Genomic DNA, 23,210 nt, shown 5'->3' with positions numbered 1-23,210 from the left:
ATTTTACAGTAGAGTAAATATTGTACATAATGCCCTTTTCAATTCAAAATAATGAACTTTGAGGCTGAATTGCTCAAAAATGATACTGAGTGAGTCAACAGTCAGGATGGTCCTGAGATCAAGTGTACAAACGTTTGTCAGAAATTATGGATCAAAGGGATTTTACAGTGGCGTAATAGGTTTGCTCGCTCCGTATCATGCACTACATGCATTTGCCATATATTCTGTAATACGGGCGCACTTGATTTAATACACTAGACTATCGTTGTGTTTTCTCGAGATCTCGAATTAATTATCTCGTTATCACGGGAAAACGGGTGGAATAAAATGTAAGTATGTATGGCCTTTCAGGGCTTCCGTACATATATGTATTTTTTTTTGTATCATATTTGGTGAAATCAGATTTTACGGACAGAGAAGACGTTGTACCAAAATCTCGCGAGAGTATGTTTGCTGAAGTGAATTTACTCTTGATTTATTTAGTCTAAAACACGTTTTAGTGTCAGAATGTTCAGAAGACATGTTGCTTGTGAAACATTTAATTTTTTTTTTACTGTAGTGACTCCGAGGAGAACAAAAACCCCGCTCATGATCTGTGCTAACGTTCACGAGAACGAGACTCAGGAGGGGACGTTGTGACGTAAACAGGAAGGACGCGACAGCGAAAGTGCACACACACACACACACACACATGGTGTGAGGAGGCGGAGTTGGTAAAACAGGAGACACACACACACACATGACATAACACAGTCTATTAAAAGTCCTCATGTGCGAGAAGTCGCGCTAACGTCAGCCAGAGACGAGGACGGACGTTATTTCTAATGTAGCTTAGCTTAGCTTAGCTTAGCTACACGGTTGCTAGGTGAAGCTGAAGATGGCTCAGCGGGTCTCCACGTCCTTCCTGCAGAGAGGAGAGGAGCACAAGAGGATCTGTGTTTACGACTGCCGCGTAGAAAATGGCAAAGCCACCCAGAAGTTTCTGGAGTCGAGTGGTTTGGACTTCAACGACTTTCTCAAACACCTGCACAAGGTAATGCTGACGTTACTCTGCTGTGTGAAGTTACATGCTTTAAAAAACAACATGTCAACAGGCATCTGTGTGCATGAACATCACAGATTTATGATCTAATGCAGCAGTTATGCAACCAACAAAACCCACTTATATTGTTAAGAAGTTAACACCTGATGTTTCAACGTGTTATGTAGCCACTAAACTGCCTTTTAATTTCAGTGTGCAAGCACACAAGTACATTTATTGCCCTTTATTTGACTTCTAGTGGTAAATCTCTGCATCATTTTGTGTCAAAATCAAAACACGTCACTGTAATTTCTTTTGTTTTCAAAGAAAATATGTCTACAAGAAGTTATGTTGTCATAGCAACCTGATTATAATCCGATTCCTGAAGAGATGTTGTTGCCAGATTATTATGGTTTAATTAATAAATCAAGTCAAGTCAACTTTATTGTCAGTGCTGCTATATGTACAAATTTCATTTCCCTCTTATCCCGTGCAAACAGCATAAGCATGACATATAAAATATAAGTAAAAGATGTAAAAAATATACAAATCTAAAAAAATATACAAGCTAAAGACATGTAATATAAACAGAATTATCAGTATAAATATAAATATAAGTATATGTATGGCAGTATGGACAGAATTAACAGTATTTACAGTATACACAATGAGGTATATCAAGAAAAGAAATGTGTCACAGTTGGCTGTGCAGTGCAAGTTTACTGTTACTTGGCTTTTATCTAACTGTTTTTGGTTTTATTAAACTGTATATAGTATATACACAGACATGCAAGGAGTAACTAGACACCTTCATTCAAATCAAATTCAAATCAAAGGTGTCTGTTTACTTCTTGCATGTCTGTGTATATAGTGTTACATTGTATATCGTGTAGGTGTATAAGGGTAAAGTTTTTTTATTGGGATGTTATGTTAAGTTCAAATGTTTCTATTTTTTCTTGCTATCACTTACTATCTCACTTACCGTTTTGGGAGCTGCTGTAACAAACCCAATTTCCCTGCGGGGATTAATAAAGTAGTTCTGATATTTAATTACAGTGCACAAGCACCTGTGTTAGTCCCTAAATACATTTATTGCCCTTGTTTGACTTGCACTACCTGTGCAGCGCTAAATTCCTGCAAAATCAAAGTGTCAAAATCAAAGCATGTGACTGTCATTTATTTTGTTTTCAAAGAAAATATGTCTACAAGAAGTTATGTTGTCATAGGAGCCTGATTATAATCTGATTTCCAAAGAGCTGTGTCCTCAGTTGCCAGATTATTATAGTTTAATAACAGATTTAACTAACTAACTTACATCATGATCTCATAAACACTTCCTTTTAAAACGACACTTAACACGTGACTTTTGACCACCCTGATATCGGATGCAGCGTGAATACCACGTCAATGAGTGAGCATGAATCTAAAACCCAGCCCTGGATGTTGTGAAGCAACACGGACATGTTGTGAACCTGAAGCAGTGGTAATTAAATTAAATGATTAATCCAGCTGGGTGCAGTTTTTACGTCTCAACACGCCTTGTCCTGTCATTCTACGCAACAACAACAACAACAACTGCAGTTCCCTGAAAACGATACTGAAAGTCAGTAGTCCCAGCAGAGTGCTGGGAGTTACAAACCCAATGTTTTGGTGAGCTGTGTAATTTTTGATGGGGCTAAAACTTATGCACTTATGCATACAAGTTATTTTAAAGATGGGTTTTCGTAGCTGATGCATCAAGAGATGAGTTCAAGGTCTGAGATTCATATGAGCTTGGATCCATCCTGGCATGCGATTAGAATGAACAATATGCTTATGTCATGTCAAGTGGAAACTAACAAGTGTGCCTTTGTCACATGACAAATATCCTAAAATTCATGGGTTACGTGGTTCACCTAAATGTTAAGTTAGGAAAACATTCTAACAGGTATAACGTTCTTATTTTTAAATTAAATCCTGTGACTGATATACTGTAAATAAACTAACCTGAATGAACTGAAACACTGATAATTTGAACATAATAAGCTCCATGAAGACAAGAGGACTACTTACAGGGGTAGGGGGGTGTTCTGTTATACTGCATTAGTGTACATAATAAACTGGCACGTGAGCGTACATTTGTTATGCTTCGTCAATTCCTTTCAAGGAAACGAAACCGGAACGTGGGCAGGTCTGTTCATGCCACATTAAATTCATGTTTATGGTGTCATGCCACTCTCTGATAGCTGATGCTGATTTTTCAAGAAGTTTGGTGGAAAAGTAACTCCGAAAATTGTTCCTTTTACAGATACACACATCCAGATGTGATTAAGCAAATAAGTGAAACCTTTTTTTTATTTTTTTATTGTGACGCTAATCTTACATTCACTTTAGGTTTCGTTACTTGAATAATTTGCCCATACGTAGGTGGAAACATCCTTTGCGTGGGTGTGACTGTGTTCCTGCCTGCACGCCGCATCAAACCTGTATCATTTTCAGCTTTAAATGAACAATTTCGGGTCAGTCCAACTGAGAATATACACAACAAAAGACAAGTTGAACTTTAGTTGACACTTTAATATCAGTGCTAAAGAGACCACAGACAATTGCACTTAACATAGAAAGATACAATCTTTATATATGTGTAGGCAAACATCTGCAAAAACCCTTTACATTCCTCTGGACCTCCTCTGTTGTATATCTTATCAGCAATTGGGATCCTCTCTGTTTACAGATCCAGGAACAGCATCTCTCTCTAAGAGTTTTACTACGCGTGAATGGGAAGCAGATGAATTCTTTTACGCAGAACATAAAACTCTCACCACATACACCTTAACACAGATGCATTCTGACACCCACTCATGCCTGGTTTAGGCCCCTGTCCACTTGGTGTAAGGTCACACATAGTTTAGCTGTCAATCCAGAAACCATCTCAATACTCAAGCGAAGGCACTGGCTGCTTAAATTTGAGATGTCTTAAAATTCTGCGTTAAAAAAAATCTGACTTAACTCTGGGTAAAGCTCCTCGTCGTTTCCCTGTTACGTCCTCTTCCTGCTCTTACAGCATAGACATATATACATAGACGCCGCATTGAGCGGATTGGTCGTTGGTTGCGATACGTCAACAGGTCCGCCATATTGGATAAGGCAGATCTGCCCGTAAACTAATACAAGGAAATGGACTGAACTTCATAAAATGCCTTTCTACAAAGTTCTTTAAGTTAATGCCTCTTATACACCCATTCACACACACACTAATATATCTGGGAATCAAAAAGGCACCAAAAACAACGTTTTATGATTCAGTGCTCAATGCGGCGTCTATGTATATATGTCTATGCTCTTACAGGCTGTCAGTTGTTTGAAAAAGCAGCCCTGGTTGTCGCTGTGATTGGATCTGATGATCATTTTCTCAACCAATTTGTTTATTTTGTCAGATGGAAAATGCATTTTTTGCTTGACAAATAACCGAAACAATAAACTGATTCCTGACTCCAAATAGTTGCTTTAATAGTTTCATTTAATTGACTCTTTTGTTTCAGCTCTTCTAAAGAGTGGCTGTAAAGAAGTGATAATTGACACTTATTTCAACTTTCCTTTAAAGGAATTTAAAATCGGATCGCATGAAACGTTTGTGGTCGCTACGACGGACAGGACAGTCCTGGATTTTAACAAATTTGGTGAGTAAATCGGACCTTGTTGCTGCGAAAGCAAACAATATGAAAGCATTTCTGCTTAATGTGTACTGTAAACATGTATATTTGTATATTATTTTACTGTAGAGGAGCTTCAGGATGGCAGCACCCTGTACTTGTTGCAACACAAGAACCAAGCCCTGTCAGTGGCAACAGAGGAGCAGATCAATTACCTGCCCCATTATGATACCTTGATCCGGAGCGGCATGTATGAGTACTATGCCAGCGAGGGCCAGAATTCATTGCGTAAGTGCTTACATGATGAAAGTTCTTGATATGGACAAAGACATTAAGCTCCACATATTCACTCCTAACTTGTTACCTTTGTGTTCTTTGTGTTTTTCCAGCGTACGCGCTTGCTGAGCTGATCGACAACGCTCTCTCTGCCACAGCTAAGAACACAGGAGTGAGGACAATAGAGATACGGATGGTTGGTTCTATCTGCAGTTTTTAATCAAATATTTGTTTATCTTAACCTAAATTAATGTCAGAGTTCAAACAGTCTGTATTCTTATTTATCTAAATCTGTAATTGTGTCTCTTTTTCCTAGATGTTTGATGAAAGTCTTGGGAAGCCTGCAGTGATTGTTTTAGATAACGGGTGTGGGATGACCTCTAAACAGCTCAACAACTGGGCAGTGTACAGACTCTCTAAATTTTCCAGGGAAAACAGCAAATTTGCAAGGTTAGTGTGCTTGACTTTCTAGCTTTAGATCAACCGTGATCGTCCAAGGTACGCCACCGATATTTTATCTTTTTAGTTGTAAATTCTGGTACATGTCTGGGTTTTTGTTTTTTCTTTACTGCAGTCAGCAAGAGGGGTATATCCGGCCTGACCCTGTCCCTCGCAGCCTCAACAGCGATATATCCTACTTTGGAGTTGGAGGAAAACAGGCTGCTTTCTACATCGGAGATTCAGCCAGAGTAAGTTCACGAAAAGAATGCAGCACTATTGCATTGTAGCAACAATTAAGCCATTTTTAATTGATTAATCGATAAGGTGTCAGCTGTTAAAGTAATTGCCAACTATGTTGTCTTTTTTTTTTTTTAAGGAAAAATGTCCAAATTTTCTGATTTCAGCTTCCCAAATGGGAATGTTTTCTGGTTTCTCGGTTCCTCTGTGACAGCAAACAGAATATCATACGACATTTGAGGACGTCAAATAAACAACTAAATAATTAATTAATTGCAAAATGGTGGGCAGATTAATAAATAATGAGAATAATCATTAGTTGCTGCCCCACTGCATTGCCAGAGAACTACTCTACTAGGATTTGGTGCTGACATATATATTATGGTCAGGATGATGTCACAATGAGTTGCAGGAAAAATTTGAGCCAGCTTCAGCGTTTCTATCAGACATCCCTGCGCTTGTTTTTGCTGGATCCCTTTGCACCCTTCATGTTCGCACTCCAGCATTGCCTGACTGGCCTCACTTGAATGAATGAGGAAAAAAATAACTGTAGCTTTCCTTTGTTTTAATAGATGATGAGTAAACCAGTCAACTCCCCAGATGTCCATGAGCTGATTCTGTCAAAAGACGAGTTTGAGAAAAAAGAGAAGAACAATGAGGATATTTACAGCGGGAGGATCAAAAACAGAAAGGTAGGATGAATGAACGCAACACAGGGTTAGTATGATTTAGAACTGGAAATCTGGAGCTCTCTTTGTTAATAGCTCTGTTATCTATCCTGTGTGTGATTATTTCATCGTACCGCTGCAGCCTGGCGACTCTAAACACATCAAAAACGATGACGAACACTTCCTCCATGCCCTCATCGCCGAGGAATCTAGGAAGGAAAGCTTCACAGCGGTGGTCATCATGGGAGTGCAGCCCGAGCACGTCACCTTTCTGAAAAAGGATTTCGAAGTGTGGGTCAGACAGCTAGCGTAAGTTCACTCAACAAAATCACCTGTTTTTGTACTGATTGTCTGCTTCGATTGGTTTCATGTAAATAATATTTGTTTTGTCCATATTTCAGTCATATATATCACTATTACATTCATGGAGTCAATGGAAATGACACAAGAAAGAACTCTAGAAACTCAAATCAAACAAAAATTAACATTCAGGTGAGGCTGCTGGTGGAAAAACATTTAATCTTCTGCTAAATATAGTCTATGTCAGCTGATATTATCATTTGACTCTTCTTCATTGATCAGATCACTTTGCGAGAGAAGCCTCCCAAATGTCCCCGTGTGATGGATCTGAGGGATGTTGACAACGACATGGAGACCCTGTACATAAATTCAGCTGCGGACACGTTTGAGTTCAAGGCGCTCACTGCACAAGACGGTGGCACAGTGGAAGGAGTCATTCGGTATCATCCCTTCCTCTACGACAGGGAGACTTACCCTAAAGACCCTTGTGCTGAGCAAGGTGTTTAAACTAACTTACTCTGAAATGTTGAATATGTTACTCTGTCTGTTTGACAGCTTGGGATTCAAATTGTGGATTTTTATTTTGGTTCTTGGTTTTCCAGCCTCTCCTGATGCGGATGATGACGATGATTGTGCTAACGAGTCCGGAGTCCAGCATCAGGCGAGAGGGAAAAAGGCGATATTTGACTGTTTCTGGAATGGACGGCTCATCCCTTACACCACAGTCTCTGAGTAAATACACATTCTTTCCACTTTGACTTTAAAAACACAGGAGTCACTTAATGGGCTACTCTTTTTATAAGAGTTAAAAGGAAAATGTGCTTATTTGAGTGTCAAATGAGGCAATTGATACTAGAGCCAGCAGGCACTTAGCTTAGCACAAAGACTAATCATCACAGTGGAGCAATTGATGGGAAGTCAGTGTCTGGGCCAAGGAATCGAAGCAGCACGCTATACCCATGCCACATATTTGCATCTTCTACTCCCATGTAAATTGGAGGAGAAATTTCCAAATGGAGCAGGGAGCAGCTGTTCTTTCTCAAACTCCCGAGGCCAAAGTTTTTAACATTTAGCTCTCAAACTTGACACAGAACTGGTCGACAAGATGAAGATGCTCATGGTCCTTCGGCTTCTGGATACGCCACACCGTTTGGCATTTTTGGCCACCTGTTCGAGGGGCTTCATTTAGAGATTTTCTGTTTCTCTCAGGGGGAGAGACACACACACATACACACAGACAAGACAAAAGTCTTTCAAAATAAGAGTCCCTTCAAAATAAAAGCCTTTGTAAAACTCTCATTAACAGACACAAGACCACACAAGTATGCACAAACACACTAACAGCTATTTAATGTATGGGGGCGACGGGGCCAGAGCCGCCAGAGCATTATGCAATAACCTGCGGTGGAATAATTGAAACAGAAACGCTGTCCAACGTCACTACAGTGCCGATCCGATTAGACGGGTCAAACCGCTCCACAGTCATCCTGAAATATCACTGAAACTGGTCGTTGGATGCGTTGGGTACATAGTTCATGGACTACACTATAATACTCTCCCAGTTGTGTCCTTGATTGGTTTATTTCGTGTACCCAGCTTCAGTGTCTGTGTCTGACTTTCAATCTATGCTAAAATCTATCAGAAGCCAAGAATGTTCACAGTGAATGAGACAAAGGGAGTACTGGTAGTGTGAAAGCTGATAAATCAGAGAAATAAAACACCCACACAACACTGCACAACGCTGCTGTTTCCCTCTTCTCTGTCTTTATGCTAAGCTAGGCTAATAACCTTCTGGCTCCAGCTCTCTGTTTAGCATTGGCAAGAAAGCATCTTTAACCTAATTTATTAAAGAACTTGCACGGTGTGTTGGCCTTCTTACATTCTGTGTCATCCATTTGTTACAGGTTTGACTGGTGCACAGATAAAAAATCAAAGCTGCCCGCAGAGTGTTACAATCGGATTTCAGGAGTGCTTTTCACGGATGACAAATTCCAGGTCAGCACGAACAAGCTGACCTTCATGGACCTGGAGCTGAAACTGAAGAACAAGGACACTATCTTCACACGCATTGTTAACGGACAGGTAGACACATTTATTTTTTTCTCGATAATTAGGACAGATTGCAGCCCCACATTAAAGAAATTCCCTTTGTGCATAAAAAGTTATATGTTCCTTTAAATGTTGATGATATTTATTCTTGGAAGTGTCCACAGGAAAAGAACAGTTCGGCAGATTCCCCCCTCCCTGCTCAAGGTGCCAAACTGTAGCAAAGACTATAAGACTTGCAGTCATTATAGAGTCCATAAGTAAGCTTGTTAGTGATGTTCTTTGTATGTTGAATTTCCCTAGCGAGCAAGAGTGTGACAGGGAAAAAAGATCAGTCAAAGAAAGCAGGTCTGCCACTACGTCCTTCCCCCATCAAGGTGCTCAAACACACTGAGAGACAAAGTTCAGCAGCACATGTTGCTAGAGGGATGAACTAAAGCTGCATTAAGCTACAGTTTTGATATTAACGTGAACAGGGGTAGAAGGAAGTGACATAAAAACCAGGTGTTAAGGTTAATAAACAATCCCAGTCCCAGTCTCCTCACTCCCAAGGACACAGCCAGTCGTGAGCCAGCCTCTGGCAGTTGGGGCCAATCAGGGACTGGCACCCGCACACCTGTATTTACATACAGAAAACTATAAATGTGATAAACCAGAAGTAGAACACGAGTTCTTAGGTCAAAAAATCTTTATCTTAATGCAGCTTTTTAGTCCATTTGTTTTAATTTAAGAACTAGAAATAACCAACCAAGTGTTCACGAACTGTTTTGTTTCCACGTCCCCAGAAACAAAGAGGTCACCTTCAGAAGGAGTTTACGAAGTGGCTAGAAAACTGTCACAAGAAGTTGGACAAGCAAATCCAGTTCAAGGGCTACATGGAGACCATAACACGAACAGAATTGCCGAAGAAGATGCAGGAATTTTGGGCGACGTTCTCCTCCATCGTATGGGACAAGAAAACTTACACGACAGGCGATCTTGTGAGCATCTCTTTTTGTTCATATCTGTACACTCTCATTATTCTGAGTTCTTCACTGATGCCTACATATTTCCTCATAACGTAGGTGAAGTCTCATAAAACGGGGATCAATCTGTACGGTGTCGTGGTTCGGTTTTTACTGTACGGAAATCACAAAGAAGACGTGTTTGCCACAGCAGGATTCGTTGAACTGGCTCTGGTAAGAAAGGCATTCATCTATGACTGACTCTGGATTGTTTCTCACATGTCAATCCTCGAAAGGACAAGATATGGAAATGTTGAGTGATTTTTGTGTGTAAAAACAATTTGATTCTCTTGAAGCGTTTTCAATGTTTAGGTGATCTATGAACACCTCTTTTCTTTTTTTTGAGTTAACTTACTACAAATCTGTTTTCCAGGAACCCAAAGCACTTTACGATAAGGTCAGGATCATACCCATTTCGAAGATTGACCAGACGGCCACCAAAGATGCCATCATAAAAAACATCAACAAGGACCTTGCCAAGTGAGTAAGCAGTTAGGGGAAGTGCTCTCATTCTGCTTGCATCTAATCTGGACTAACCTGGAAATGGATTTATACACAGGCAAGAGTACCATATAATCATTTACACCACTCAGTGATGTTTGTTAGATGTGATTCAGTGGCAATTAATTATCAGTAGAGGTGCCAAAAGCAAGTAGAACTGTACTATGTAGTGGAAATGTGGAAGGGCGAAGTGGGTGCCGTTGACCTCTCTCACCAAGGGGCTGAGATGGAAGATGATCTCAGGAATGTCTTGACAGATTTGTCACAGATCATTGGATGGCTGAAGTGAGGGGCTTTAGGTTTGTCGTTTGTTTTACTGCGTCAGTCAGCTGGGATAGGCATAATACATTCTCTATGGCTGGGAGATAGATGACAATAAATGAGTAAGATCCGCACAAAATATCTGCTGAGCATGTGCTCTGCCTTCTGCACATTGGCCTGTGGTGGAGTGTAACCTTCACCTGTCATTCTGCTGGAAAGTTCTGTAATATGGTCTGCTCTGAAAAGCTGCAAGCCCGCCTGAAGTACAGAAACCAACGACAATCCACACCACATAAGTTTGTCTATTTCACAGTGAATGCACGTTGAAAAGAAATATTTCTGGTAACGGTGTGTAAAATAAGTCCACTGGTGTTGTTTCCCCTGATGTTTATGAGCGAACAAACAGAACAACAATGCACACTGATATCAAATTCAGCTCAAATAAATGTGTTTGTTTGTTCCAGACTTCCAGAGAAACTTAAGGTGGACTGGCCTGACCGTAACCCCTGGCCACAGAATGCCATTCGTCCAGCTGGGACTGTGTTAGGTAAAATGAGTGTGCATAAATATGATCATGTTAAAAACGTCAGACGTCCAAACGTCACTCTGAATGTTTTGTGTTTTCACTTTCACAGGGCCTTTCAGAATCGAAATTCTTAACAAGAATGAGGACTCATTAAGCAGGATGCCGTCAGTGGGCCAAGGACCAGTGAAAAAACTTCTTGTCGTGCTCAAACTAATCCACCATGGTAAGAAAAAAGAAAGACGTTCCTCTAAACGGCAGCTTCTCATCCCAAGCTTTACTTTGTTTACCCTTTGTAATCAGTTGTAATGTTCTTTCTCTCTCTAAATCTTGTTATAAACTCTGTTTGCCTTTCATACCTAGGTGCTAAAGGGGATCAAGAGATTGCCTCCTTCACTGCCTCACATGGAAAGTGGGCCTATTGGTTCAAAAGCTTTGGTATGTTTCTTTTTATTTGTCTACCTTTTCATTATCTTTTGGATGCCGTGATTTCTCGTATGCTGAAAGATCATGTACACATTTCGCAAACATCTCACTTTTGACAGAGAATTTGACCAACCTGGGGAAGTATAGTCTGTGTCTGAACACTGCGATAAATGAAAGTAACGTGACCGTCTTCGGAGGCAGCGAGCTTCCAAGCTACAAACTCAATTTCACCATCAAAGGTAAGGAAAATCACTGAACGTTTACGTTTACTGCCATATTAATTATCCTTTGTGAATGCCCAGATCACACTCTTGTACTGTTTTATCCTTCCCAGAGGGCAGTGCTGAGAGTTTCGTCATCGATGTGGCAAGCCCCTCTCTTAATGTAGGAACGCCATTCGACATTCCTCTGCGGATAAAAGATGCGTATGGCCACCCAACGACGCCTCCACCCAATCTCAAACCTGTACTTGAATGCAGGTAGGTCACTCTGCTCTATTTGTAAAACATCTAACTGTTTTTTTTTTTTAAATGTTTCTTTTATGTACAGTACCAGTCAAAGGTTTGGACACACCTTCCCATTCAATGGTTTTTCTTTATTTTTCGTACGTGAAGACATAAAAACTATGAGAAAACACACATGGAATAGTTTTCCAACGGTCTCGAAGGGCTTCTCAGAGGTGCTGAGCACTCGTTGGCTGTGTTTCCCTCACTCTGTGGTCCAGTTCAACCCTAACCATTTAAGTCGGGTGATTGTTGAGTCCAAGTCGTCTAATGCTGCACTCTTTCAACAAATAATGGTCCAACACAAACCAGACAGTATGGCATATCGTGTCACTTGCAAAGCACCCCGCTCCGTCACACCTCCTCATCAGTGTTTGATGTTTTTTGCAACTGTGCATGAAGACACATTAAAAGTTCTTGATATTTTCTTTATTGATTGACCTTCATGTCTTGAAGTAATGATGGATTGTTGCTTCTCTTTACTTAGTTCAGTGGATAATATGAATTACTACAGTAGTGGAATAGAGCTATTTACTGTATGCTAAACAGAACCTCTAAACAACACACAACTTCGCATTAATAAGGCAAGAAAATCCACTTTTGACAATCCACACCTGTTAACTGAAATCCTTCGACTGGTGGTGTATATTTTTCTTCTTGTCTTATTCCTCGTTCTCTAACAACCTCAAGTTTCTGCAGCTTATTTGTATTTGATTAAGTAGATGTTTATATTGCCAGCTACCACATAAATCTCATAATGTCTTCAAACTATTATTATTAATGTTTAGTGGCCTGGAGGTGAGTTATGAGAAAGTGGACAGCAGCGGAACCACGTTCACCATCAGAAGTGTCAAAGCAAGAGGAAGAGTCCAGAAAGAATCAAAGGTTAGAAAACATGTTGATGAAAGTATGTTATAATATTAATTATAAAGTGTAAAAGAGTAGAATCTTGATGCAAAGAACAACTTGATATGCTCTTGTTTATCTCCATGTTTATTTTTCAGCCATTCGACCTGACTGTGACGCTGCCTGGCATGAAAACAGAGACACAGATTATCAAGATATTTGTTTATCCCGGTGAGTTTGTGAGCTTGTGTTACAATACACAATATTTGAGTTTTGTCAATTTGGGTGACATTGCTACAACAGCTTTGTAAATGTTTTACAGTAAATGGGTCGTTGTATTTTGGTTGTTAGTACCGTTTTCACACATATGTTTCAGTGGGAGGCTAGCACAGCTTGACAACCCCCCCACTGACATCAGTATGTGTGTGTGTGATAGTCACCCTAAAAAAAGTGCTTTCAGTTGAGCTGCATGGTAATGTTTTTCAGGTTTGCCACACTCCCTCCATGTGATGCCAGAAGAAAACCCAATCATAGCGGAGAACGGAAGCCGTGTCGAGTTTAATGTTGAAATTCACGATGAGGCTGGAAACATCACCGCTCACCCCAAACAGACGGTTCGCTGCCAGGTATGGGGATGCAGATCCATCCAGAAGTCATCAGATGTCTGTGTGAGAACTATAAAAGGAGCATTCAGACCATACTAGACTGACGCAGGGAGCTAGACTTGCTGAGAACATGGCGCCTGTTTTTACAGCATTAATGTAGTTCAGCAAGCGAACATCTGTCTCATGAGAATATTAGCGCTCTTGCGTAACAGTTTATCCTGTTTACCAGCTAAAGAAAAACTCCCAGCGGCAACAACTACATTAGTCATCGTCTTACCAGAAGAATATGAAAACAAGAGGGCTTGTCACTCCCAGATACAAAACATGTGGTCAGAAGTGCTCTTATTGGGTCGTAAATCTTACAATTTAAAGCGGCATTATGGTAAGGGCTGTGATCTGGTGCCCTAAGTTGGCATTTGAAGCGTAAATATGGACAGCTTTGTTATGATTACATTACTTATTACTTAAAACTAGCAATAAACAACTTTTCCAACAGCCAAAAATCAGTCGGAAGTGCAAAAACACAAGACAAGCTCACCAGCGACTAAAAGCCAGTCCCAGATTTACTCTCATGCAGAGTCTTCTTGCTCGGACACTCGATCAAAGCTCGGGCAGCCCGGCTAACAAACTGAGCTAACAGCAGCTACAGTTGGCAGCTGATTACTAAACCGTCTGAGGAGAACATCAGGGGGACAAACGGGAAACATTTTCTCTCCATAAAATATGATCCAGTTTCACCAAAAATCAGTGAAATCACTTGTGATTGTACCCGGAACACAAAGAACAGATGTACAGACTTGTAATAAAAGTTACGTCATGTTGTTTTAAAATAAATAAATAATCCATAACTGAAGACTCTTTTTTTGTTTTTGTATCATACAATTTTTTTATTTATTTTTTTTAACAGAAACCTCATTCGATCAATATGTTTTTGACTCTAGTCCTTTTTTTTCTTAAATAAAATATGTCTACGGTTATGTTCTCATCTTCCTGGCCTACTTATTTTTTTATTTAATAATACCTGAGTGATCATACATAACTAGAATGCACTGGTTGACTTATCCTCACCTTTTTTTTTTTTGTGAATCTCAGGTTCATGGGTATGCACCGGACGTTATCGACTGCAGCAGCACAGGAACTGGACAGTTTGTGACAAGGCCCATCAACCTGAAAATAATAAAGGGAGAACCACAAAAGCTCAAAGTTCATTTTGAGATGTCTGTAAGTAAAAACAAGTAGCAGAACATTTCTCTGATTTAAGTCTCATGATCATGATGTCTCCATGCCCGTGTCTGTGTTTTCCCCACAAGAATCAGAAAAACATTGCGGCGGTTGTGAGGGAGCTGAAGGTGATTCCCAGCACACGAGTGGCCACGATGGAGCTGTACAGCCAAGTTGATGAGAATCTGGTGCTGAGGAACAAGGAAAAGATCGAGTGGATGGCCGGAGGCTTGCTGGAGAATCTGTTTTATAGGCTGTATGATGAGGCTGGTAGAGAGGTACCGCTCACTGCTGAAATAGGCTCCAAGATCAAGGTATGTCTGGCATCTCTTACACTGTAACTCTGTAACCGATTATGCTTCATCTGAAAAGATTCCAGTGGTTTGGGTGTGTTATGATTAATGATTACTGCAATAAATCAGTCAACCAGGAGTCCATGTGTTTTTATTGTTCACTCTGACTTTGCTTAAGGTAAACTGGACAGGAGACGCAAATCTGGCCGATTTGGTTCAGGGGAAGCTTCCTGATGTTCAGGTGCCCAGGCAGGTGCAAAAAGAGCACTTCTACCAGGTCTCCTACCAAAACCAGAGTGTGTCTGTCTCCTTTACCATAACGTAAGTCCCATACCAGATTTAAAGCTGTGATTCATTTAGCTTAAAGGAATAATTCATTCTGGGAAATATTCCTATTTTTTTTGTTTTGTCAGTAAGATAAATATGAAACTAGAAATTAAACTCACTAACAACGTACGAAATAATAAGTTTCATTTCTTTATGCTAAGCTACACTAACTGTCTTCAGACAGAAATTGATTTTCTCATCGTACTAGGGGTAAGCGGCTAATTTCTCAATATGTTGAAGTTTTGCTTTAATATTCAGACTCGTATCTTTTGTCTTTACTCTTGTTTGTTTTGCTTGAAGGCCTCGCCCGGATGAACCAGCACGCCTGAAAGTAACTCTGCCCCAGAGCACGTTGAGGTTAGGTGAAATCCTGCCTGGAAACATCAGTGAGTCTGAACATAATCACACCAAAAGTCTCACTTTTGAGTATTTGGTTGCACAAACGATTACTCACATATTTGTTTCTGATACAGACTTGGAGCTTGTGGACCAGTATGACAATGTAACCAAGTCGCTTACCCCCAGCTGTGTGAACCACATGAGCGTGAAAGCTGACGGTCTGGACACATCGGCTGTCGCCTTTACGTGGCAGGTAAGAAAGGAGAGACACAAACTTAATCTACTATGTGGCGTGAGGCTTAGTTCTCCAACATATTCCTGCATATTGTGGCACCATGACCTCCTCACCTCCATTTCTCCACCTCCACACCATTAAAAAGAGCCAAGCACAGTATGTATGCAGGGTAACAAATCTTTGCTTGGGCGCATTTAAGGCATTCCTCACTGAGGGGGAGTGTCTGCAAGGTCTGATTTATTACCTGAAAATTTCCATCCCGTATAAATTTACGGATGATGCTTCAGATGTTGTTCCCGGGATTTGCTGGAGCCACTCTCCCAGTTTGGGGGTTACTGCCCCAAGTGCCCCCACTACCACGGGGACCACGCAACCCTTGACCTTCCACATCCGTTCCAGCTGCTCTTTCAACCCTTGATACTTCTCAAGTTTCTCATGTTCCTTCTTCCTGATGTTGGCGTCAGCTGGGATCGCCACATCTATCACAACTACCCTCTTCTGCTCTTTGTCCACCACCACTATGTCTGGTTGGTTAGCCAGGAGCTGTTTGTCAGTCTGGAAGCTGAAGTCCCACAGCACCTTGGCCCTGTTGTTCTCAGCAGTTCATCCTTCGGGGCCGTCTTTCTGATGTAGTCTTGTATTTTTGATGTTTCATCCTGGACAGTGGCCTTGACACACGGCCTTGTTTATTTTATTTATTTTTACATGTGCTCCCTGGAACCATGCATGGACATCCTAAAACATACTCAAGCCTTTAAATGCCACTTGTTGGCATGATTGTTTTCTTTTGAATGCGGCGTAAGGATGTATTTTTAGATGTTTTACAACTACTTTTACTCAAGTAAAGTATCTGAATACTGACCTGTAGATATGTGTTTTGACGTCAGGAGAGCTGCTGTTCTGTTCTGGTAACGGGGATTCGGTTCCAGTCTGGGACTCTTGGCCCCAGAGAGATCTGCTTCACCTACAAAAGTTATGTGGAGCGGGTCATAGTAAAAGTCACCGCTGGAGTACCTGCACAGCTTAAACTAGTCAGTGAGCCGGAGAAGGTAAGACAGCATCCTCATCTCTCCTCCTCCTTTCCTGTCTCCCCTCTGCTGTACATTGTCAATATTCAGAGGGACAAACAAACTTTCAAAGCACGTGTTTGTTTTGTATCGATTAGCCTTTGCAGGTGTTGAACGACAGCGGCATCCCCACGCCGTTTCTCATCCAACTATGCGATGAGTGGGGAAACCCCTCTTCAGACCGCAGGGTTGTTGTAGAATTGAGGTCCTCACCCCCGACACTGAAGGTGCGACACTCCTGCCGAAGTAATGGTCAGATACTTCTGAGTTGTACAGAAGCATCGAACAGAAGAAATACAATGATCTTCTTGTTGTTTCAGTTGACGACCGCTGTTACCTCACAACCTGTGAACGCTGAAGGGAAAGCCTCTTTCACTGTCACCAGTGTGAGCGGACCAAAGTGAGTGACATTTTCTATAATACAGTATAAAAAGGGAGCATTTCACTTCAACATTTCCAGCACATGTCCCAGCAGTCAGTAGCAGGAGTGTTGTTGTTCCCCTGTTGTTTCACTAGGGGGTACTATCAGCTAGAGTTTAGGGGGTCCTTCAACAAGAAACCCATCACCGGTCCATCAGTGAATATCACCGTACTCCCTGATCCCACCAAACCTGTCAGCCTGACAGTGAAGTATGACACCAACACCAAGTTTCCTGCTGGAGGCAAATTTCCAGGTTTGTATTTATTTATTTTTTCTGTTCGCCGAGCTCTTGTTTCACTGAAATCAACCGCTTTAGTGCTCTGCAAACTGAGGGCAGCTGTGTCTGTTGTGTACAGTGTTTTTGGTGACCGTGTTGTCCGACGAAGGAAGCCCGATGATGACTTTTAACCCCGCGGCTGTGACCATGTTTCTGTGGAGGGGGGGAGCGACACAGAACACGCCTCCACAAGGGGTGGGTGACTGCCCACTGATTTTTTGTTTGTTTGTTTATTTGCTTTTATTTTAAACTACTTGTTAATTTATATTCTTCTACTTTTCAAGGCCACTGAGCTGAGGTGTAGTAAACCCATGGAGAATGAGAAGAACGACTGCTTTTACTTCAGGTAAAATGCAAATGGAAGTACACTTAATCACTTTCTTAGCGAGAGCTGGATGAGGAGACATTGGCTACTGTGTTAATTACTGAGCTTTAGATTGGCTGGTAGGCGGGTTTTGTTCCTCTTTCCCCTCCTTTCCTGTTTATTTTCCAAAATGTCTGACTGTTTTTAAAGAAATGTAAATGTTGTTCTCACTGCAGAGATAAAGAGATCCCAGAACACACTGGAAAGCACACCATCCAGTTTTCTCTACAAATAGCCAAAGACAAATTCCTGTTCAGTAATCAGGTAGGTTGAACCTTTTAATTATGAGATATTAAAAGTTATGTGTCATATCTGTTTGGCAGGAGAGTGTGTGTTTACTGAGGGGGTTAGGTCATAATTCTCAATGACTCACTGAGAGAAATGACTAACCTTCTTGTTTCTCGTCTCCTAGATTAGTGTAAACGTGGTGGCCAATCAACCTGTCAAACTGGGACCTGACTCTCAGCCACCGACCCCAGTTGTTTCCTACAGCAAGGCCATTTCCAGCCGGACGTTGGTGGAGAATATGACTCTAAGGATAATGGTGAGCTCATGTCCTCAGATGTCATTTATCTTTATGACAGAGCAGAAACAGCCTTTTAGTTAGATATATGAATCATTGGTGTTTTTGACCGATTGCAGGACTCGTATGGAAACCCAGCTGGGGAGGATCTGGATGGGACGGTGAAGGTTTCTATAAAGAACTGTAGTGGATACAACAACAAAACGCTCCCTTTGTTTGAAGGCAAAGCCAACAGCGTTCAGTTTAGCTTGGCGAAAGGAAAGGCCGACATCAACGTGAGTGACCGCAAACACACCACAGCCTTTGTTCTGGCACGTAAAGGCCCCGTGATGCACATCACACATATGATAAATGTGTGTTTATTCTGCACAGAGGCTGGCCGTCATGGAGAACAGCCCGGGTGAGAACGGCAGTTCGTACATCCTCCTCTTCAAACCTGAAGTGAGGATGCGTTCCACACCCCTCGATCCCTTCGAGCTCCGCTTCGAATTTTACAACGGTATGATTCGGAAAAAGAGTTTCAATTGACACTCATTGTATTCTTGTGGTATCTAAAAAAAACAAACCAAAAGCTGTGATCTTTTAAAGTCTGTTTATCTTCTTCTTCTTCTTCTTTCTTTTTTTAGACGTGGAAAAGCAACAGAAAATGGCAGAGCTAACGAGGAAGAGAGATGAGCTCATAACTGCTATCGAACATTATAAAGACATCTTCTTTAGATATGATGAACTACGTCAAATGTTGGAGGGTAAGATTTCATTTTATATGAGTTAATAATGTGTGTAAAACGAATGAAAGTTTGATTTATGAAGAAAAAGCGAACACAGCTCTCGATGCCCTGCTTGTGTCTTTATTTTTTGTGCGGCCTTTAATTGTAAATATTTCTTCCATACTAGCTCAATACCAGGAAGCAGCTAAAAAAGAGACGCACCATCGAATCGAGCTGCAAAGTAGGAGCGTGAACATCAAGCAACCTGTAACCGTAAGATTCTTCACTGTTCTGTATGTGCAGAATTTATTATCTGATCCGTTTATCAGGAGGTTCAATTTGCTTTTTTTTTTTTCTTTGCAGCTCACTGCTATTGATAGACTTTTAGCAGAGAAGAAAGCTGATGTTGACAGGATCGAGAAAGCACCCAGAAGAGTCTGCGTCATCCGCGATCACTTCAAGGGGCAGCAGGATGTTTTGGGGATGGTAATGTCATGGAAAGAGAGACCTTAAAACTGTAACATCCAGTCAGTTTTTGGGACGATGTTTAAGTCTGAGTTGAGTGGGGGGCTAAAGAACTCACACTGTACTTTATTTGTTTTAATCTTTTCCTTTCTGAATGCAGGTTGGCCACTTGGCGTACGTGCAGGATGATGCTGCTGCGAGGGTCATCTCCTGGCACATCAGGGGGGACATGGATTGTGTCATCACCAAAACGTCAGAAGCGGCGCGGAGGATCTATCGCGACACACAAGGCAGGCAGCAGGTCATGGCCCTGGACAGTGTGTTTGTGACACCAGGCGACAGGTACGACTTCTGTGTCAGTGAGTGTCTTTTTAAAAAAAAAGCCTGACGTCTTTTGTGACTGTAAAAACTTCATTTTGACATTCAGCCTCCTGCAGCTTCCTCGAAACACCTCGTTCATACTCTACCTTCAGGCACCATGATTCATTTCAGTGTTGCTGCTGGCGTCAGAGTATCTCTCCTGATGAGATTCCTGTGTGTTCTTGATTATAGTCTTTTAATTTGTAAGCCTTCTCCTACCCGAGCCTTCCAACAACAGTAATTTAAAGATTTTGTGGCACCTCGTTCTCGCGTAGACTATTTAACGAATGAGCAACAAGAACATCTTCAATCCTTCGAGTCCTGCTTTCATTCATCAAATTATAGATTATATTTATCAAGGAGATAAAAACTGGAAAATCTGAAAGTACCGGTGCATCTTCCTCCACGAGGGACAAAACTTATTAAGTTCTGATTTCATGTTTTCATGATGTATTATTTAATAACAGGGTCGTTCTTTCATTGTGGTTTAAAGTACATATAACGGTGACTGTAATTATAACCGAAGAAAGAGATCAGCCTCCTTCCTGCTGCTCGTTGTTGAGCTTCATTGTGTGTTGATGACTGTTACTTAAAGGACCATACCAGTGGTGTTGCATGCTTCAGCAAGTTCTGACAAATTACATTCTTTACATCAGAGATCACCATTTAGCAAACCGTGTAGAGGAGTAGAATGTATTTTTGAATTGTAATGCAGTGTGAGTCTGTATCACGTCACTATTTCGACTGCATCTAATGATTATTGTCATTGTTGATTGATATGCAGATTCTGTTTTGGAATAATTGTGTGAACCTGGCCTTTAAAATGTAAAATAATATATCTATGGTGGCAAAATACACTGAAAAAGAATGTACATCACCCACAGGTTTTTGAAGAGCCGTTTTGAAACTCAAAATATGTAATGATGCCCGCCGCCATGTTGGTAATCCTGCTTCTTCCACCTCCTGGTTAATCCGCCGCCATGTTGGTAATCCTGCTTCTTCCACCTCCTGGTTAATCTAAAAATCAGTAAAGACGTGTATCAAACAAACCATCTGTAACGGCTACTATCTGTCAGTCAAAGCGTCCACGCTGCATAACTTTAAGCCTTAATATAATTTGAACAGGTGAGTTATATATAAATTCACCCTCAGTACAGTTGTCATGAACGTGGAAATTAGCTACAGAGACCAAAACTGTTTTTTGTACCAGGCTGTAAACATGTTTATTTCTGCTGTGAAGTTGGACATTTGAACATGGGGACTTATGGAGACTGACTCACTTCTGGAGCCAGCCTCAAGTGGACGTTTGAGGAACTGCAGTTTTTAGCACTTCCACATTGGTTTCACTTTACAGCCACGGAGGTTGCCGCTTGCTAAAAAACAGCAACATGGCAGACTCTGTGTTAGAGGAGCCACTTCCTCCATTTCAGGCATATTCTGCTATTAAAACCATCTAAATCTTACACACTGGGCCTTTAATTGTGAAAATAATCAGCAGCTTGATTGATAATAGATGTAATCATTAGTTGCAGCCTTATTAAGTGTAGTTCATCTCATCTCTGGTTGTCAATGACTGCCCAGAACAGGAGGAAAATAATTTGAATATGTTAATAAAAAACAAAAAACAAAACAGGTTAAATCTTTCAGAAACACTAGTATGGTCTTCAGTATGCTGTCAGATCATCTCTGCAGTCTCTCCACTAAGATTTCAATTGCTTACAGACTGCTGCCACACATAAGAAACGGACGCAATCTCTTTGACCCCCCTGGGAATCCAGTCTACGCCAGAAAGCTCCTGATTTACCCCCATGACCATGAGAGCTGCGACATCGGTGAGGCGCCTTGAATGGATTTGTAACATTGCCTGGTTCTTTTTTTCAGGGTAGATTTATAATTTATGTGCAGTGTTTCTGTGTTGTTGTTTTTTTGGAGAGGATCCCCAGGTTTCTTTGTGTTTGCTGTTGTTGAGGTATTTCCTTCATGCTGCTGCTACTCCTTGTGAGTCTTGGGTAAATGGTTCCACCTGGGATTCAGCCTCACAGAGGTGGAGGGGTTTCTCTGCAGCGGAAATTGGGCCTCTTTCAGCACGTTTAAATGACTTTTAATTGAGGGATTTTCTATAGTTTTTTAGTTTTGACTCATGGGTAAAAGCTCTTCATCCTCCTTTAATATCTTCTCCATGATCATGGATGTTTTTCAGCATAAACAGTTAAGAGTTAATGAATTTCTAGATAAGTCACAACAGGTCTGAAGGGTTCCTACCTTGTGCTCCCTTTGCAGTTTTTAAAAACATCCTCGGAGATACTATCCTGATAGATGACCTGGACTCTGCAAACAACTACAGGAGGGCGGTGAGTGATGCCTGCAGCAGGAGCCGTGCCGCAAATGAACGGCCCACTGATTGTTTTTCCTCTAAACAAGCCTTTGCTTACAGGTGGTCCAGAATAAGACCCAGTGTCCCACCATCCTGACCAGACAGGGGGACCGGATCAGTTCTAGGGGAAAGTTCGGAGGCACCCAAAACAAAGCCCCGGACATCATGTCACAAGTGTTTGGAGCCCCTTACCCAACACATTACTACACTCTTAAAGGACAAATAGGTGACACCTCATCTCTTATTTAAGTTTGTTTTTATGGTCCCGCTCTGTCAGATTTAGCTTTAATTTCTCTCATTTTATTCGACAGACCGGCTGATTCAGTATCACTCGATTGTGGTGAAGAGGGATAACGCAGCAAAGGAATGCGAGGAGCACATGAAGAACATGAACTCACCTGAAATGCAACAAAAGCAAAAAGAAATGGAGGAATTCAATCGACAGCTGAAGGATATTGACAGACAACGTGGTACGTTTGTTGACCTTCAAGCTTTTTACTTTCCTGTGCTTTTAGTATTGTTGATTTCTAACCGACCTGTGTTCTGTCTCCAGCCTCTAGACCAGTATTACCCGTGAAACGACATCCTGAAGATGCTACTGAGCCATCCGGCATCATGACAAAGAGACAGAAGTAGAGATCCACAAAAGAAGCTGACTGGTTCTACGTTATAGTTTAAACCATATGCCTCTTTGGTACTTTTATTTTATTACGCAGATCACTGACATGTTATTCATTTTTATTTGTACAGTTCTGTGTTTTTTATCGTTTTATAAGTTCTTATAGCAAAGTTCTGTCCATGCATGTTATACATATGTCCAACGAATGTATTGAAAAATATATAGATTTACAAAGATTTCTTTGCTTGTTGTCCTCATTTCTCTTCGACAATAGTTTCAGTGAAATGTTAAAGTTCTTAGTTGAGCGATCTGGACATGTGCGCACATT

General features: G+C 41.1%; 1 protein-coding gene across 3 annotated transcripts; it reads left to right on the top strand.

The window, feature by feature from the left end:
• Positions 1-635: 635 nt before the first annotated feature.
• Positions 636-23,118, top strand: smchd1 (structural maintenance of chromosomes flexible hinge domain containing 1). 3 transcript variants are annotated; one of them, XM_027274214.1, is made up of 49 exons: positions 636-1,033; positions 4,605-4,680; positions 4,783-4,941; positions 5,043-5,125; positions 5,246-5,379; positions 5,504-5,618; positions 6,180-6,299; positions 6,418-6,584; positions 6,677-6,767; positions 6,858-7,074; positions 7,178-7,307; positions 8,480-8,657; positions 8,789-8,828; positions 8,925-8,998; positions 9,407-9,601; positions 9,686-9,799; positions 9,999-10,105; positions 10,852-10,934; positions 11,023-11,136; positions 11,274-11,348; positions 11,456-11,575; positions 11,671-11,815; positions 12,628-12,724; positions 12,844-12,916; positions 13,172-13,311; positions 14,383-14,511; positions 14,601-14,825; positions 14,983-15,125; positions 15,432-15,517; positions 15,605-15,723; positions 16,593-16,754; positions 16,871-16,999; positions 17,093-17,172; positions 17,289-17,446; positions 17,550-17,665; positions 17,755-17,816; positions 18,011-18,098; positions 18,247-18,378; positions 18,477-18,632; positions 18,730-18,856; positions 18,984-19,103; positions 19,252-19,337; positions 19,428-19,550; positions 19,690-19,871; positions 21,612-21,721; positions 22,170-22,240; positions 22,324-22,489; positions 22,575-22,733; positions 22,817-23,118. In XM_027274214.1, the coding sequence occupies exons 1-49, from the start codon at positions 878-880 to the stop codon at positions 22,897-22,899; spliced, it is 6,015 nt and encodes a 2,004-aa protein (XP_027130015.1). In that variant the 5' UTR covers positions 636-877; the 3' UTR covers positions 22,900-23,118. The 3 variants fall into 3 exon arrangements, with proteins under 3 accessions (XP_027130015.1, XP_019127178.2, XP_019127179.2); XM_019271633.2 differs by having other exon boundaries at positions 8,780-8,828; XM_019271634.2 differs by lacking the exons at positions 8,789-8,828; positions 8,925-8,998.
• Positions 23,119-23,210: the final 92 nt, after the last annotated feature.

The sequence above is a fragment of the Larimichthys crocea genome, chromosome XXIII (genome assembly GCF_000972845.2).
Source record: "Larimichthys crocea isolate SSNF chromosome XXIII, L_crocea_2.0, whole genome shotgun sequence".
Lineage (NCBI taxonomy): Eukaryota > Metazoa > Chordata > Actinopteri > Sciaenidae > Larimichthys > Larimichthys crocea.
The sequence above is the reverse complement of the archived record's forward strand: the minus strand, read 5'-3'. Positions and strand labels throughout refer to the sequence as shown.